This window comes from Coccinella septempunctata, chromosome 2, assembly GCF_907165205.1.
Source record: "Coccinella septempunctata chromosome 2, icCocSept1.1, whole genome shotgun sequence".
Lineage (NCBI taxonomy): Eukaryota > Metazoa > Arthropoda > Insecta > Coleoptera > Coccinellidae > Coccinella > Coccinella septempunctata.
Window position 1 is genome coordinate 28,507,932 of NC_058190.1, and position 18,037 is coordinate 28,525,968.

The following is an 18,037-nucleotide window of genomic DNA, read 5'->3' on the forward strand; positions in this document are numbered from 1 at the left end:
GGTTATGTTGAGATGTCAAATTCGAAAATCACCTTGCAAAACATTGTTCCCTATATTTTCAATCATTCAAACATTACATGAATTACATATAAGATAATCTTTGATTACAAGATGATAATGAAGGCAGTGTGATATTACATAATAATCATAATAAATAATAATACTACAATTATTCCCCAATTAAATATGTCGCAGCTATATTTGAATATTTTTAACATCAGCAAACTATTGAGGTGAATTTAAAAAGAATTTTTTCCAGTTTTCCATACTCATGTATATACTTTTTAGGAGTAATTCGCTATTTATTAAAGCCTATAGACAATTTAATTATGCGATTCAACCCACACATTGTACTAGAACTAAAGTAACCAATTCATTGAAAAAATACTCTGCTGTTGGGATATGTTTGTGTGGTGGAAGTATTGCAGCTATTGTTGTAAGAAATAACAGGGTAATATGTGAGAAGAAAACAAGATTAGCGGGATTCAGAGATTCATCAACAAAAAATGTCCCCTTCAATTGGAAGAAATTATGGAAATATCTGAAACCTCATTTTATTTATTTTATAGCTGCAGTAGCAGTGAGTGGATTTCATAAAATTCTTTTTTATCATTTATATCTTCACAAAAATACATTTTTTCACTCAATTGTTATCTGTTACAAATGTTGATTTTTTTTTAGGGTGCCTTAATTGTTGCTATCCTCAATATACAAATACCTCTAGTAATAGGAAATATAATAAATATTGTTTCTAGATTTGGAGAAACAAGTAATAGTAAATTGTTTTTTGAAGAAATGAAAATTCCAAGCATCAAGATAACTGCCATGTATGGAATGCAGGTTTGTATGAATTATTGTAATTTAATTACACATAGAAAGTTATGTAGTGACTCAACTAATTCAAATTGATAGAAATATAAGTAATAATAGACTTCTAAAAAGATTATTCTGGGATAAGGACTTATCTATCTTCTTATAATTTCAATATTGTATAATGGATGTTTAAATTCTTATAAGGTTGTTAAGAGTCAATTAGAATATCCTATTCATTACATATTACTACCTCTGTCCGCTAGGCTTTTGCAACATTTTTCTACATTCACATGCTGTCAAACTTAGGAGAAAAAATGGCTTTCAATATGAAACGGGATCTCTTCAAAGCAGTTTTGCAGCAAGATGTTGGTTTCTTTGATGAACATAGAACTGGGGAAGTTATCAACAGGTTCATTTTGTATTTAGAGCTTTTTATAGAATAGTTCAGGTATCTTATTTTTTAGATTAACTTCTGATATTCAAGATTTCAAAAGCAGTTTCAAACAGATAGTCTCAGGAGGTCTTAGAGCTGTCACTCAAATCATAGGGTGCTCAGCCTCCTTAGTTATGATTTCACCACAGATGACATTGATTACTCTTTTATGTGTTCCAAGCATAATAGCTGTAGGAACAATATTTGGAACATTATTGAGGGGTATATCTATTAGAGCTCAAGTTCAGGTGATTAAGATTTTTCATGTAAGTTGAAATATATTGAGGACTTTTGTTCTTTTTTTGAAGGGAGAAAAAACTACTGCTGTAGCAGACGAAGCAGTTTCTAACATTCGAACTGTGCGTGCATTCGCTATGGAAGAGGATGAGGAATATCTATTTGACACTGAAGCTGCCTTAGCAATGGACTTGAATATAAGTTTGGGTTTTGGAATTGGTTGGTTTCAAGCTGGAACAAATTTATTTTTAAATGGGTAAAAAATTTGTTTTAGGAATTAGTTATGCCTGTATGAGTCAGTTATAGTTTTTTAGTGGAGGGGAATGCAACTGTGTATTTAAATTCTTGGGTTTATGGGTTTTTTTACTTTTGACTATCATATCTTAAATTCTTTGCTGTCTTCTCTTTCTACAACTAACCCCATTCCCATTTCTAAGGGATGATTGGTATAGACCGTCCACTGGAAATTTATGGGAGAACTTGGGGCATTATTGAACTGAAAATGCATAGGGCAGTTTTTTGTACACTGATATATTCAAAAGGACATTTGGGATTGACATCATGCTGAGGAGCAAACAAAACATCTATTACACTAAGTTCGAAAAATATACTTTGTTGCCTTTCTCTACTCCTAATCTTGTTATCGAATCTTTTCTACTCCACTTGATTACAAGAGCGGTAAGAGCAGAGAAAGGCGACATAGTGTATTATTTCAAACTTAGTAACTGACATTTATGATCACCAAAATTAAAATTGTATGAGTCAATATTGTCAATAATTGTCAATTTTATTTTATTTTGCACTTTCATATCACCAGTGAGGGATAAATAATATTCACTGAACGACATTTTTCTTAGAAAATTCATAAGTATAGACCACTGGAAATGACATGCCAAACATGAAATAATCCAACACTTGAGCAATCCCGTCAAGTCACAGTCAGCAGATCCGAAATGCCCTACTACTAGGCTTAGTACACCTTAGTGAAGCCGCGTTGAGCGCGCGTTTGTAGTTTTCACTTCGACCGTCGCGTTTGCAGCGCGCTTCGAGTTACTAGACTGGGCATTGGAGCCTACACATGTACGCGCGCTCAACGCGGCGCGGCGTCTTACGCTCTCATGTGTACAAAGCCTTATGCCGCCCACAGACTTCGTTCTTTTCCATCCGTTCGAATCGCCACGATTCGGACCGTCGTTCCAAAAACGCCAAAAACCGATGTGTGTGGTGAAAAACCGTCGTTCCGAATCGTCGGTTTTTCACCACACACATCGGTTTTTGGCTTTTTTGGAACGACGGTTCGAATCGTGGCGATTCGAACGGATGGAAAAGAACGAAGTCTGTGGGCGGCATTAAGCCGGCCACAGACTTCGTTCTTTTCTATACGTTCGTACCGCCGCGATTCGAACCGACGATTCTGATCTCCGTCCTGTTTTGTCCACACACTTCGGTATATCCTCTCAGTTATTTTTCAGTCGTTTTCGGATCTGTACGTCAAGAAGAGGAAATATCTTTCAGCAGTGGCGGCCGCGGTTACTGTGTCAGATAAAAATTTGAAAAATTCTGTAAATTGCCTGTACAAATCGATGAAATCTGTAATAAATTGTTTGTTAGCTGTCTTCTGACCCATCGTTGCTGAAATAACTAAATAAAATGATACAAAAACAGTACGCCAATATGGTCTAGACGCGATTTGCTCTCCGCTAATGAAAAATAATCGCCGATTCTGAACGAAATCCCCACACACTGTCGGTTTGGAACGACAACCGATGGACCGTCGTTCCAAAATTCAGACTCGGACAGATATTTTAACCGACGATTCAGAACGACGGTTTTTCACCACACACATCGGTTTTTGGCGCTTTTGGAACGACGGTTCGAATCGCGGCGATTCGAACGGATGGAAAAGAACGAAATCTGTGGCCGGCTTTAGACCTTTCCAGTCATCAGCTGGGGCGTACATAATAATAGAATATTTTCACAGTAGGGCGACTTCCGATTATATTGGAAATAGCATAATATGTATTTTCTCACTCAGTATTTTATGCCACAATTTCAAAAATGTGTTTGATTTTCGAAAAAACTTTTTTGTGGTGGATTGTTTCAGGTTTGTGCCGTTGAAAGGTTTTCTTTATTCCAAACTGTTCTGGCAAGATATTTCACAAAATGTTTAAAATGGCCATCACAGCACTTTTTGAAAATTTGGGTTTTAATGGCTGAAATAGATTAGGCTAAACATGTGCTCAGGTTCGAATGTTCGCAGGAGCCCTTCAAGTTTCTCGGAATATCGCGAAAGCTAGCCCAGCACATTTGTTTTCTCATCCCGAAAATGAGTGGAAAGATTTCTGCTACATTTGTGCTGAATTCTGCTTTAAATATTCTCATGAAAAATCGCCAAATTGAATCAAAAACCTAGAGTTTCCTGTTCTTTCTGAATGGAAAACTGCAATAAATTGTTCTATATGTGTGGTAACTTGTGCCGTTGAAATTTTCACTGAAATCATGATTATTTTCCGAAAAATCAAGAGCTCAGAGAGAAGTTAGGCCAGCATATTCGTTTTTCTTTGTCCAAATTTGATTTTTCGTCGGCTGTAACAAAAAAATGACACATTACCTTTGTTCATATAGGTTATAATATAAACAAAAGGAGATATAAACGTACAAATTTTCGTATTTTTCGTCCTTAAACTCTTTACGTCCTGGGTACACTAGTACCCAGGCGATTGTCATTTTCGTGAATCTACGATTTCATAAGAACATAAGTGCCTGTACTGCCTGTGATAATATCTGCCATTTGCTGTCAGATTCATTCTTTTCGTATTCATTTGTGAATAAGGAACATGGTTTGAATATTAGTGCTTATGATAATTCATAACGTATAATAGCGATATGGATATCAGTAACATTGTTCCAGAGGCGGGAGAATTGGCAACTAAGGGAGATCGGCCACCGAATGCGAAGTTGAGCGAAGCTGAGAGTTTTCGATGCTAATAATCGACAAGCTACGAATCGAGTGACGTAGCTCATCATTTAGCATTGAAAACGCTGAGCTTCGTTCAACTTCGCATTCGGTGGCCGATCGCCCTAAGGCAACGTAGCCTAGCCCAGCAAACAGGTAAGTACCATATATAGTAATATCTTTGGACGAAAACGGTCGGGAATTCAAACGGCAGAGCTCACATGTTTTAACTCAAATAAATGTGCTCACCTAGGCCATTTTATACGGTATGTGAAATATCTTGAGAACCGTATGGATTGAAGGAAAATTTCAACGACACGAAGCACCACAAGCCAACACAAAATTTTTTTTCGAAAATCGAAAAATGCTGGGTCAACTTCACACATATTCGTATTCATATTCGTCTCCCTCATATAGAAATTCTAAATTTCACCCTGTTTTTTTTTTGTGCCAGTATGGTGTTGGGAACAATATACATGGGAGGATATTTGTTATCCTCAAATCAACTATCACCGGGAGAGCTGATGGCTTTTTTGATGGCTTCTCAAACAATTCAGAGATCTCTCGCCCAGATTTCCTTGTTGTTTGGTTCAGTGATAAGGGGAATGGCAGCTGGAACAAGGGTTTTTGAGGTGAGTATTTAAATTGATAGTTGGTCATATATGAGAATGGATATTAATACTCTAGATCTGGAGGGAATCATCCACATTCATATAATTTTTCTTTATAAATTCAGTACATGGACGTCAAACCCAAAATACCCCTGGTCGGTGGTAGGATAATACCGGATGATAAACTAAAAGGCAACATTGAATTTAGAAGTGTCAAATTTTCTTATCCTTCTAGACCAGAACAGGTAGGCTATTTTTAAATTTTTCGTAGTGAATTCACTTGAAAATTGTTTTGAATATAGGTTGTACTGAATGACTTCAACCTGTCAATACCAGCTGGTAAAACTGTAGCTATAGTTGGCGCTTCTGGAAATGGAAAATCTACAGTTGTTGCTCTATTGGAGAGGTGAGTACATTTTAGTCGAAACCTATAATGAGCTCCACACATGACGTCGGCGATGAACTCTGATCGGACATAAAAACTCTCACTCTCACTTATTTGTTTTTACGATATTGAGAAGTGGAAAGATGAGGATGTGATTGGCCTCATTCAGTAGGGGAAGTCCTGAAGTTTCGTTTTCTTGGCAGTTATTCTACTTATTCTTACATTTTGTAAATTCAAGGTTATTCAGGACGAAATTCTTTTTTGAACCATGAACGTCCATCAAAAAAAACCTTTTTCTTCGAATTTTCTTCGGTTATAGCTTATTAACTTTAGCCGATGATATGCCTCCACATGCCATAACTGCATCACCATATTATTTCTTATAGATGATTTCGAAATGAAACCGTCGAAATCACTAGGTTTTCCAAATCACCCGAAAGGAAAAAAACGGTCGTCAGATAAGAGAGAAATAAAAACATTGCCGCCTTCATGAATTTGCCGCCGTAGACTACTGCCTATTATCCTATTTAGAAATCCGCCACTGTACATTCAGAAATATTATTAGGTCATCCATGTTTTCTGTTCAATTATAATTTTTTCGTAAACTCGAGATTGTTCTTCTTTATTTATTGAAAATATTTATCTTATTCCAAAAATTTCAATGACCATCCAAAAGTATTTCAGAATCAATTCATCCCTAATACTAGTACGAAAAAATATTTCTTTTAAGATTAACCGAGTATAAATGCCAGTTAATCTTGGAAAACCTAAAACTTTATCGCCGAATGAGCAGTCCTGAGTGCGGCTAACTTTCAAGTAGCTTATTCGATAGGTAATTCCATGTTAAATCAGATAAATTGGGACCGGTTACTAATGCACGTTTGCACATATTTATTTAAAGCAGGCTTAACGTTAAGCCACATTTATTTCAGTGATTGCTATGGTAACTTATAACGTGCGTTCAAAAAAATTCGTTGTCAAGTAGGCTATGGAATTTTGAACGTCGATATACCGAACATCAGCCTTCGAAATTTCATAGCCTACTTGACGACGAATTTTTTTGAACGCACGTTATAATATAGAAATCATAGAAAAAAGTAAGCCTTAAGCTGCATTCCTAATCAATTCGCGGGCCGAAGTTCACTTCGGCACCAATTTACCATTTCCAGTAAACAAAATACTCAAATGAGTTAAACATGTAACTGACCACAACATAAGCAATGCACATACAAAATTCCTTGCCGAAGTGATAGTTTGCAGTTTGCAACAACTTTTGCCGACTTCGAATTCTGTGCTAGACTTGAATTTCATTAGGAATGGTAACTGAGGACGTCATCTGTTTAGCTTCAATGCCGAAGTGCGAATTGATTATGGATGCAGCTTAAAAATTAAGCTTGTATTGAATAAGTCTGCGCAAACAGGCATAGGAATAGATTTTTGGCCGAAAAAAAAGTTATTTGAATGTAGACCTCGAATTTCAAACTGATATTTCTGGATTTCATTTATCTGATAACAGTTAACATTTGTACCAGTTTCAATCTATGGAAAATAATCGGTGCTCTGGACGATTCAAATTTCTCTGCAGAAACGTAAATCACCCTGTCCCTGTAATGAGTAGACCTACCCAACATAAGCAAGTCGGATTTAGGTTCTCCTAGTTGAGTAATAATTATATTGTCATATAAGCTTATTGTAACGTCTCTTCATTTTTCTTATGACATGTATCAAAAAATTACCTCGTTTACAGAGGCGGCTCGTCCTATGATGCAGATAAGGCAAGGCGTCACCAATAAATTCAGAAAATTACACCTATTTATTGGATATCTTATCAATTATATTTCAGTATAACTTTTCAGTCATTATTCGGTTCTTTTTTTATCAAGTTAATTCAAAATCATGTACCTATATCATAATTTCGCTTCATCATAAAACAATAAAACAAGACTCTGGCTCTCTGTCGGACTACGAACTATCAGAGTTTTCAATGTCTCACATCTCGTGAGTCCTGTGCTCCATTGATATGTTTATTGAGACAGGCCGGCTAGGGCCGTCATATGGTGTTTATTGACGGCGATTCTGTCTTCGAGTAGTTTCTGAGCGTATTTTATCTACAGCCTGGGTGATAATGAGGGATTTGCATTGGAGCAGTGAACTTAAAGACATGCAATTTTTAGTTTTGCATTTGTTTAGTTGCAGAAGTGAGTACAATGCATTTATATTGGGCCGCGTAGACATGCAACTGAAAAGTTTTGCGATCGAATAGTTTCAGCCTCGACACAAACGAAACGATTGAGTATGTGTGCGTACTTGAACCGCTTGCAATCAAACTGTTGCGCAACTATCGCGAAACTGAAAAGTTGCATGTCGGCGACAGGCCTTAGTGTTCTGGCAACACCCCACATTCTGGTAGTCTTTCGACCCTTACGGTTAATGGCGAGGAAGTCCCGTGGTATAAACTCCCCTTAAAATATTTTTTTGAGGCAAGTCTCTATCAGCGGTTTGTTTAGTGATGAAGGGATGATAGGACGTTTTTTTCCATAATTGGCATTATTGATGAAAATTTATTAGTCAAGATCAATATCATTAATAATATCAATAAGCTCGTTTAGTTTATGGAATTTAGAAACACGCCGTATTCTTGTTTTTGAACTCTAGAAAGAAGACTCCATTACGAGTTGTTCGAATTGTTATTTCAGGTTTTATGACGTGAACGAAGGGAGTATTACCCTGGATGGAGAGGAATTGAGAACATTAGACCCATCATGGTTAAGAAAAAGAGCTCTGGGATTGATTAGTCAAGAACCAATATTGTTTGGAACTTCAGTTATTGAGAATATTCGTTATGGTAAACCTGGAGCAACAGATGAAGAGGTGCAAATTTAGAAATTGTGTAACTTTGGCGTATGAATTATTTATATAATGACTTGTCATAGGTGGTGGAAGCTGCTCGTTTAGCTAATGCGCATGACTTTATTAGTAATTTTCCTCAAGGCTATCAGACTTTAGTAGGAGAAAGAGGTGCTACATTATCAGGTGGACAGAAACAAAGGATTGCAATAGCAAGAGCTCTATTGAAGAACCCAACAGTATTGTTATTAGACGAAGCAACCAGGTAATTTTGTGTTAAGTTTAGACTTCATAATCCGCTATGAGTGTTCGTGAATATACATTAATATATCAGGCATTTTTCTGGATATTTGAATGAATAATTTTTCAGTGCTCTTGACACAGAGTCGGAAAAAATTGTTCAAGCAGCGTTGGATAAAGCTCAGCATGGTAGGACTGTTATTGTTATAGCCCATAGACTCTCAACAATTCAAAATGCAGACATTATTGTTGTACTTCATCGTGGTAAAATAGTGGAGGTGAATATCATGTTCGCAGAAATTTATCCCAAATGAAAAAGCATATCTTTTCATTTCAGATGGGTAATCACGAACAACTGAAGAAACTGGGGGGCTACTATTGGTCTTTAACATATCAGCAACAAGAAGTACCTGGCGCATGAACAGAATGTAAAACGATATAGCTAACTTATCTTTGTGTATTTAAATTTTTTTTAACTTGTAACAAATGGTGCTGTGCAATGAATAAAGAACTATATCTATCAGATAATACATGAGTTTCATGGTAATGGAAGAGGAAACATAATGTGGATCCATTCAGCAAAACTGATATTCCTAGCTTTTTTCCAGAATACAAAGGGAAATTCCGACATTATGTTATTGGTGATGCTCATTTTCCAATAATTTTCAATTAAATCAATCCAACACTGTGCCTCATAATTTCCATTTTGATGAGCTTCTTTAGAACCAAGCTTCAAGAATTTTCTATGTTTCGATTTTTTCCTTAGTTTGCAAAAATAGCCTTGGTAAATGTAGCACTTTGGAAGGAAACATTTCCAATTTTTTCCAATTATTCTACATTCTAATATAAGTTGGTGAATTTCTTCCAGATCCTCCTTAGAAATGACTTTTTCATATCCCATTCTTCTAACTAATTGTAGCAAATGAAATTCCAGATATCGAAGTTTGAATTTAGCAAGCAAATAATCGTTTTTTTCATTTTTCGGAATTCTGAAGAAGTTTTTCCACTTTTCCATTTTGTTCCAATTATTCATCCTCGAAAAATAAGTAACTATACAAATAATTAGATAATTTTGAGCTAACGTGTTTTCTATACTCCATTCACTTTTATTTTAGCAGTCGGTTGGCCATGGAAATTTGACACATTTCACTCTGTATAGTACGAAAATGTGGGGTTATGACGCTTGTCAAAACATTTTTGGGTTTTGAATCAACGCTATGTTGCCCGTTTTACGTAAATGTTTCTGTTTTTATGAATTTTATCACAATGTCCAATCTCTTCGGAAAATATGTGACGAATATTATTGAAGTTTATACAAACTGATTGTAGGCATACCAAATCCAGTTATTTGCATGGGAAATACAAGAGATCAGTATAATATCATAATATGCACTGGCTTGAGGAGAGTTAATGTTCGTTATTTTCTTTGGCTAAAGTTTGAATACGTTACATCAGTTGTCGATTTCAAAAATATAAACCCGAAGATGAAATAGATATGTTGCAGTGGTTGGGAATGGGTATCTCCCGAAGGAATTAACAAATAATTACAAGGATGTTAAATTCTTCAACAAAAATCATTTTGCATCAATATAAATAAAAGGAATTAAAGGAAGTTTCAATCAAGATGAACTTCACCTTTGAACGAAAATTTCACATGAATAAACAATAAGCAGGACAACTGCCGCGTATTTGTGGCTGTTCATCTGAATGCATTGATATAATAATAATAATTAGGTATTTATTGGTACCTTAAGACATTAAAAATGTATAGGACAAGTCAAATGAAAAATAGAAAAATCAATTTTCGGGAACTTATTCTTTGATGACATTCATCGAAAATCCTGTAGTAAACTTTTCGCTTTAATTCACCCAAACATGCCACCACATTTTTGGGTCTTCCAATAGAAGGAAATTCTTTGTCATCCTCTTCATTCACAATCATTCTGATTGTGGAAATATTCAGCTGAAATATAAGTCGTTTAGATTCAGATGAAACATTATATAAATTCTCTTATATTGAATATGTTCGCTACCGTCTGACGTATTGTGGATTTTAGAATATCAGGGTATAAGTATTTGAATGAGCGGACCTGAATTCTAAATAGCACTTCCTGAAACCCTGACTCTTTTTTCAATCACCTTCGGCATTTTCGTAATAAAAATTGATATTAGTTGTGGCAACGGCGTTATGACATTAACGACATTTCATGATAGCCAACCTTAATCCGTTCTAGTTACAAAAACTTGAGAAAATTATTTCATGGCCAACCGACTGCTAAAATAAATGTGAATGCAGTATATATGGGTGATGTTTCCTGAATAGAGTTTTTCAGCGAAATTCTCGATTGTGTCAATTTTTTCTTTATAAAAACTTCCATTCAGGATGAGATCGATACAGAATGTGAAATAAAGTAGATCTCCATCATACAATGTGTGTTTAGTCATGTTTCTTGTAACTGTTATTGCATGTACTGCATCCTCTATTCTTTTCACAGAAATCAACAAATCTGTTAAAATAGTAACAGTTTCAACCTGAAATATTTCAGCATGAAGGAAGTAATTCAAGTGGTATAATCTAAAGCCTATTCTTATTGCATTTTGAATTGTATCATTTTTTGTTTTGATAACGAACAGAGTATTCATCAACTTGATCATGGCGAATATTTCCATACTTCCATCTGTTGAATAAAGTTGAAATAAAATTGAAATGACACATTTTTCTAATTGTTCACAGGTGTGCATATCACCATGTATACTGCAGATGTCTAATGCACTGCTGTAAATATCGCACAACAAAGTTACGTTCATGTTTTCTCTCTGTAAAAGATTAATACTTCTTTCCGCCACTGATAGAGCAAGATTCCACTGGTTTTCCGCTACCAATATCCTCATTAATATGGATAAAGTCTGCCCCACATATTCTTCGAAACCTTTGCTTTGTGTTGAAAAATAATCGAGAATTGATTTGGAATTTACTTTCAGAAGTTTGAAGCAAAATTTGTATTCTAATGATATTATTGGTATGTCTTGTTGCCTGAAACAAAGTAGGATATAATTCTTAGCAGCTTTGAAGTCGTCCAAGTGATAGTAGGCCTCGGCTATTGCTGTTACTATTCTAGAGAATATAAATTTGGAATACTCAACTGAAATGTGGTATTTTTCGAGATCGCTCAGTATGCAGAGTTGGGAAGCTTCTTTGAGCAACATTATGGCATCCTCCAACTCGCCAATTAGAATGAGTATCGAGCCGTATTGATACATGAAAAAAATCTGTTTAGCCAAGTGATTCGCTCTTTGGCTATGATGGACTAGGTCGCTGTATATTCTCGTCATGATTTCGAGGCAGAAACAGTTCGTTCTGTTCCAAGTTTTCCTTATTGATAAAGTGTTCGGGCTTAAAGTTTCAATCTGTTTACTTTCCTCGTCTATTGAGTGTGTTATTTCTTTCCTTATAACATTTTTAATTACTTCTATGTTGAATTGTGAAGCACATTGTGACTCTGGTGGCTCAACTAAGACAATCATGTCCTTATATTTTTTTATCTTTATAATTGCGGATGATCGGTGTTGAGAACATTGAGGACATAATGCATTTTCATTCTCCAACAATTCCGTTATTTTTAAATGCAAATCTTTTTTTTGATTGGCCGATAATAGCTCATAAGCTATTTTTCTGAGTATCCTGTTTCGAAAATGAAGAATCTTACAGAAGGCATATTTGGGGAAATCTCGAAATAAGGATTGTTCTTCGTGTTTCATGTGACAAACGCAGGATAATTCATTGCTGATCACTTTGGCGTTGTTGATGAAATATTTGGAACCACACTCGAAAATTTCCTCGTCGAACAAACATTTTATTGCGTACGTGAAAAAGTTATTGTTCGGTAATTCTAGTATGAAGACAAGTAGAGATCTTGTGAACATATCTCCTATAACAGCAGCAGTTTTTATGATAATCTGTTGGTACGAAGGAAAAGATTCAAAAAAATTAAGAGTGAGAGCATTGGGCGACATATCCCTCAAGTTTTCCCTGTGGAATTCTCCGATTATTGCTAATCTTAAATTAGTCCCGTTCTTACGCATTCTTTTCTGATTTTTCTCATATGGAAATATGAAATTTTCATTCAATATCATTCTGTATGACGAACAAGTTATCAAAATATCTTTTTTATTCAACAGCTCCAGGAGACAGGTTTGAACCCAGCCAGGCTTTCCTTCACAAACTTTTCTTATTAAATCGACAAGCTTTTTCATTACTCCGTGAACATTCAGGAAATGACATATGAGTTCAGGTATAAATTCTTCCCCAAGTGGTTCCAAGTCCATTATTTTGAATTGGTTGCTCAGGGAGAACTTCCAGAGAATATGTAATTTGTCTTCCTCAAAAAGTCCAGCGCCAACAATCCTAATGACTTTCAGTTTTAACATGTCTTCCAGTAGTTGTAGACTCTTTATGTCGATATTCTGTATATTATCTATAACAATTACAGAAAATTCTGCGGTCATCTTACAAACCTGAAGGAAATTCTCGAAAATTCTCATACTTTGATGAATGTCCTCTGAAATCGTTGATTTTTGCAACTGTAGGGCTTCTTCGAAATGCCATAGCTTCTTGGATAAAGCACATGTTGAAGAGACCTTCGAAGAATGAGAGCTCAGATCGAGAAGTTGGCTATAAATGGCCGAAACGCAAAAATACGGCTTGGATTTTCCACCACATAAATTCACGAAAGCCAAGGGACAATGTTTCTGTTCACATTCTGCCATTATTTTGCGGAGGATAACGGATTTTCCACTTTTACATTGACCTTTCACAATGACTGCAAGAAAATTTTCCGATTTTCCGGGTTCGAAGATTATATTTCGAATATATCCAAGTTCTTGATCCCTTCCGATGACGTGAATTTCTCCGTCAATTATACTATCAAATCTTTTGAAACTCTCATCATATTCGAAACGTATTTCATCAGAAATTTTACTCTCTTCGAAGTTACATTGTTCAACGAAGCAGTCCGAGGGTAATTTCGAATATTCGTAAGTTTTGTAGTCACACAGAATTTTGTAGAAAATTTTTTTCGGTTCTTGCAACACTCTCTTACCAATAACAAAGTAACTTTTTCTATATGGATGTCCCAACACCGAGCAATGAACTAAATCGTTGAAAATTTCGATGTTCACATTAATTTGGTTTTTCAAATTTCTGAGTTCCTTCATAATCTCAGCTGCTGTTGTTAAGGCATTTTGATTTACATTGTCATTGCTCAATCCTTGGAGACCGAAGACTACTTGAAATAGTACTGTTTTGTGGCACAGTGTCTTTATTCTCACGACACATCCGTATTTCTTTGCGACAATTCCACTGATAATACAGTATGCTTCGTTGATGAGTATGAACCATTCATTCTCGTCGCAATCTCCGGTTGTCAAATGAATCAATTGAATTGTCGTTTCACACACTTCCGATAAATATTCTAGTTGCTGGTGCTCCTTTACTTTGTCTAGAACTGGTTTTATTATGAAAGCTTCTAAATTCTTAATTTTGCGATAACTCAATGTTGCTTCCGACGTGATTCTCGGTGTTATATTTTTCAAAATAGTTTCTTTGAGAGCTATTTGATGTAACATTTTATCATTGCGTTTAGATTCTCTGAGTATATTGTTCCTTATTTCCAGGTGATTCATGCAAAGAGTCCAGATACGGGCCAAATCTTGTAATGCTTTTTTCTTATGTTCTCGCTCAGCGAGTGAGAACACTCGGTTTATTATCTGAAACGAAATAACTACAAATTATTTATGTTCAATAATTTACCAAGAAAACATTTGTTTCCTGGCTTTTCGTCTACATTTGAAATGTAAAATATTGTATGATGGTTCAAAAAATTAATCTGGTGAAAATCATATAGAATTCATTCTCGAGTAAATATAAAAATGTAGGACGAAAACGATGAAAATTTCGAAATTCCATTTTTGGAAACTTCCTTTTACTGTGATAGTGGTATTCAGAAGATTTGTCCTAAATGTAAGTAGAGGAGAGTACCCGAATACCGCACAGGTGCCTAATATCGCACCATCGATTTATCCAATTTTATATTTTGGAGTACAATTCTTTGTGACTTTTATGCCATAGAAGTGGCTTAAGAGTGTATTTAAAGTATAAAACGGCTACGAACAACTAGAGGGCAATAGGGTAGAAAAACGTGAATTCAGCTATACGGAGTTTTTCAGAGTGTCCGCAATTCATTTAGTTTTATGCAAAACAGGTGAGTAAAATGTTTCGAGTTGAGCAATTATTATATTTATAAGCTCCGAACTGTATTTAGAGCGCACAGAATAATATTAGAAGTTGATATAAATTATGTTTTCACTATTCTAACCTTTGAAGTGTAGTGTGTCCTAATATCGTACCCCGTTCTCAGAAGACTCAAAAGTTGAAAAATTAATTAGATGTTGCCAAAGTGTTTGAAATGGGGGCATGAAGAATGCTCCAATTCGGAAAGGCAGAAAAAGTTTGTATGTGACTTCTGTTTGACTGAATGAGGCGTCCTAATATCGTCCACCCAAATGTGTCCTATTATCGGATATGCGATATTAGGGTACCATATTCAAATTTAACAAAATGTGTTAACTATTTGTTTTTCATTAATACAGTTGATTTATGTTTTTTCAAATAAACTTTTGATACCATTTGTTGTTTTATTGATAATCACATATATTGGAAGCTCATAATCAGAGCTCTGAAATAATTTCCTTCAAAGATATGAGGCATTCAAAAAAAGGGTGCGATATAAGGGCACTCTCCTCTATGGGTTTTTCCTGACATCTGAAATAGAAAATAGAGGTTACCTACGAGGATGTTGGATGTATTGATATCTAGTTAGCCCAGACCAGTTCCATTCATAAAAAAAATATTGCGTTGCCATAGCCATAGCAAGATATCGACCGAAATTATGAAAATCGAAAAATTGGAGTATCGGGCAATTATCAAGTACCTGCATTTAAAAGTGTTAAGAGGTAAGCAGACTTACGAAGATATGCTTTATACCCTTGGTGATCAATGTCCTTTGTATGCGACCGTGACAAAGAGGTAAATTTTCCATTGAAGATGATGACCGATCGGGAATAAGGCCAGTTTCTGTGTCAGTCCCCTAAAGTAGGTATCGATGCAGTTCATGACCGTCGAATTGGGCTAAAACGGATATCTGAAGCACTGAATATTTCATACGAACGCGTTCATCATATAGTTCACGTCAAATTGGACATGAGAAAAATTGCTGCAAATCTATTATCTATCTATTATTATTATTATTATTAACAATAATCGCAGATCACTATTCGACATTACTGCGACCCATCAACGGGAAAAAATTAAAAAGAAAAGACGCGGAATGCTATCCAAAGGTGTTTTGTTTTTGCAGGACAACGCCCCTGCACACAAATCTCATGTTGCCATGCAAAAAATTCGTGATTTAGGGACTGAATTACTAGATCACCCCCCTTATTCACCAGATTTGACTCCATCCCACTATCATCTCTTTCCTCAACTGAAAAAAATTTAAAAGGTCGTAAATTTTCTTCCAACGAGGGGTAATAAAACCTGTGGAGGTATGGTTTGCAGAGCAAGAAGAAACATTTTGGTACGCTGTAATAAACGTATCCAATTAAGAGGAGAATATGTTGAGTAATAAAATATTTTGACATTGAATTTTTTTTGGTTCTATAGAAGGCTAAGAATTTTTCAATATATCCTCGTATATAGAAATAAGTTGCGTTGTGCATTGGTTTTTATTCCTTGTGTTTCCGATGTTGGTGGATGAAACCCATGTCGAGAAGAAAAGAAAAAAAATGCAAGTATTTCAAAAAGAATCCTTCAATCAATATATTGTTCAGTTTGCTTATGATCGAGATACGAACATTCGAAAAAAAATCAGGCAATATTTATCGGTGTTGAAAAAATAATATGTTATATATATTTTTCTAAATTTTCCATGAATGAAATATAGGTACAAACCAAAAAACGAAAAACGTAAACAATTTTTGCACCGATCGATTTCGAAAATACAACATCGTGTATCCACATGTCCATTTTATTGCTTTAAAATCTAAAAATCAATTCTTTTTTGAATTGTGATGTGAAATGAGAAAATGAACAGTGACAAATTTTTCAATTTCTGCTGTTCACAAAATCATTTCCCAAATAAGGACAGCGGTAGTGGTATAGCTTTAGGGTTAAATTATGCATGTTACCTGGACATTCCCTCCTATAGTGAAATTTACAACGTATCTATCCTCATTCAGGTGTCCCCAAGCATGGCAGGTGACAAGGATTTCATTGGGTTTGGCAGTTGATATGGTCGAACGACAAATCTGCATCATATCTCCAAAAACCACCCAGTTTTTGGAAACCTTGTCGCCAATCACAGCGAAAAATATTACACCACAGGATATTACCTGCTTCATCTGAAAATTTATTCCTATCTCTCTGTTGAAATTCTCTACAACCCTCTGTATATTCAGAGCACAAGCAATGGCTGCGTCTATCAGTTTGTACAGTCTAATTTCTGGATTCGATTTCCATACGACTATTAGGTTATCTGGTATAAGTTCAACTATATCACCATCATAAAAGTGGACGACTTCTATTATAGAACTTAGATATGCATTTATTGATGCATCAGCGATTGAGATGCCTTCTTTAGCCACCTCTGTGTTGCATCTCGATAAAATATGTATATCTGAGATATCAATGAGGAGAACAACGCCGTCGTATCGGTCCAGATCATTACTTTTGCAGCTCTTGAGCAATATTTCATCGGGAAGGAAACTCGAGAAAACTTCTATCTTCTTTTTGTTTTGAATTTGGTCAACTTGTCTCGATATTATGTGGTGCTGGCTCAATATTTTCACCTCCATATTTGAAGTCAGTTTCAATGAATAATAGGACTGTCATATACTTGTCATACATATTTGATGTTTCGAATTTTAAGACCTTCTGTTCATCTCTATGGAGGGCAAGTAATGCTATGAATATAAAAACTATTAAAAATAGTAGGTACCGTCAAACGGGGTGAAATGGATATAGCGGGGTGAACTGGATCAACCGTGTTTTATCTCGTAACTCATAGACAAGACCATAAATTGCCGCGAAAACAACTCTGGGTCTACTGTTACCTTCTAAGATTGCTAACTCGTGCCTTGGATACAATTCTAGATGGTTAGTTTTCTCACAAAAAAAAAGTTTCGTACTCTCTCGAATAAACAGTTTTTCAATTGTTCAACTTCAATTATATATTTGGCAATAACTACGATAGTTATTCTCACCTAAACTTTTACAAGTTACGTATAAACTAGTTGGAATGATATTGCCCATTTTGAAATCAAATGTACCACCACAGTTATTTAGGAAAAAAAATATTTGTTACATCACTCAAAAGTGAGGGGTGAAGTTGATCACCAATGATTTAGTCATGTTTGACCATGTTGCGTATAGGCCCATATCGCAAAAATACCCTTTTAGT

General features: G+C 35.3%; 2 protein-coding genes across 3 annotated transcripts; one reads left to right on the forward strand and one right to left on the reverse strand.

Moving 5' to 3' along the window:
• Positions 1 to 14: 14 nt before the first annotated feature.
• LOC123307785 (mitochondrial potassium channel ATP-binding subunit) lies at positions 15 to 9,050 on the forward strand. Of its 2 annotated transcripts, XM_044890211.1 has the most exons (13): positions 15 to 233; positions 289 to 580; positions 682 to 840; positions 1,077 to 1,222; positions 1,278 to 1,494; positions 1,555 to 1,739; positions 4,894 to 5,071; positions 5,176 to 5,295; positions 5,353 to 5,456; positions 8,132 to 8,306; positions 8,369 to 8,547; positions 8,653 to 8,800; positions 8,860 to 9,050. In XM_044890211.1, the coding sequence occupies exons 1-13, from the start codon at positions 187 to 189 to the stop codon at positions 8,941 to 8,943; spliced, it is 2,034 nt and encodes a 677-aa protein (XP_044746146.1). In that variant the 5' UTR covers positions 15 to 186; the 3' UTR covers positions 8,944 to 9,050. The 2 variants fall into 2 exon arrangements, with proteins under 2 accessions (XP_044746146.1, XP_044746147.1); XM_044890212.1 differs by lacking the exon at positions 15 to 233 and having other exon boundaries at positions 438 to 580; positions 756 to 840.
• On the reverse strand, positions 8,966 to 17,432 carry LOC123307784 (adenylate cyclase type 10-like). The gene is made up of 3 exons (XM_044890210.1): positions 16,767 to 17,432; positions 10,822 to 14,288; positions 8,966 to 9,613 (listed from the first exon to the last, which is right to left on the reverse strand). The coding sequence occupies exons 1-3, from the start codon at positions 17,430 to 17,432 to the stop codon at positions 9,061 to 9,063; spliced, it is 4,686 nt and encodes a 1,561-aa protein (XP_044746145.1). The 3' UTR covers positions 8,966 to 9,060.
• Between the last annotated feature and the right edge of the window lie 605 nt (positions 17,433 to 18,037).

Coding starts and splice junctions, on each gene's coding strand:
- LOC123307784 (XM_044890210.1), bottom strand. CDS start 17,432: ATGGAGGTGAAAATATTGAGCCAGCACCACATAATATCGAGACAAGTT. Junction 14,289..16,766: donor CTATAGGAGGGAATGTCCAG/GTAACATGCATA, acceptor ATTTCGTTTCAG/ATAATAAACCGAGTGTTCTC. Junction 9,614..10,821: donor TCAGGAAACATCACCCATAT/ATACTGCATTCA, acceptor TGAATGGAGTAT/AGAAAACACGTTAGCTCAAA.
- LOC123307785 (XM_044890211.1), top strand. CDS start 187: ATGTCGCAGCTATATTTGAATATTTTTAACATCAGCAAACTATTGAG. Junction 234..288: donor AACATCAGCAAACTATTGAG/GTGAATTTAAAA, acceptor TATACTTTTTAG/GAGTAATTCGCTATTTATTA. Junction 5,457..8,131: donor GTTGTTGCTCTATTGGAGAG/GTGAGTACATTT, acceptor TTGTTATTTCAG/GTTTTATGACGTGAACGAAG.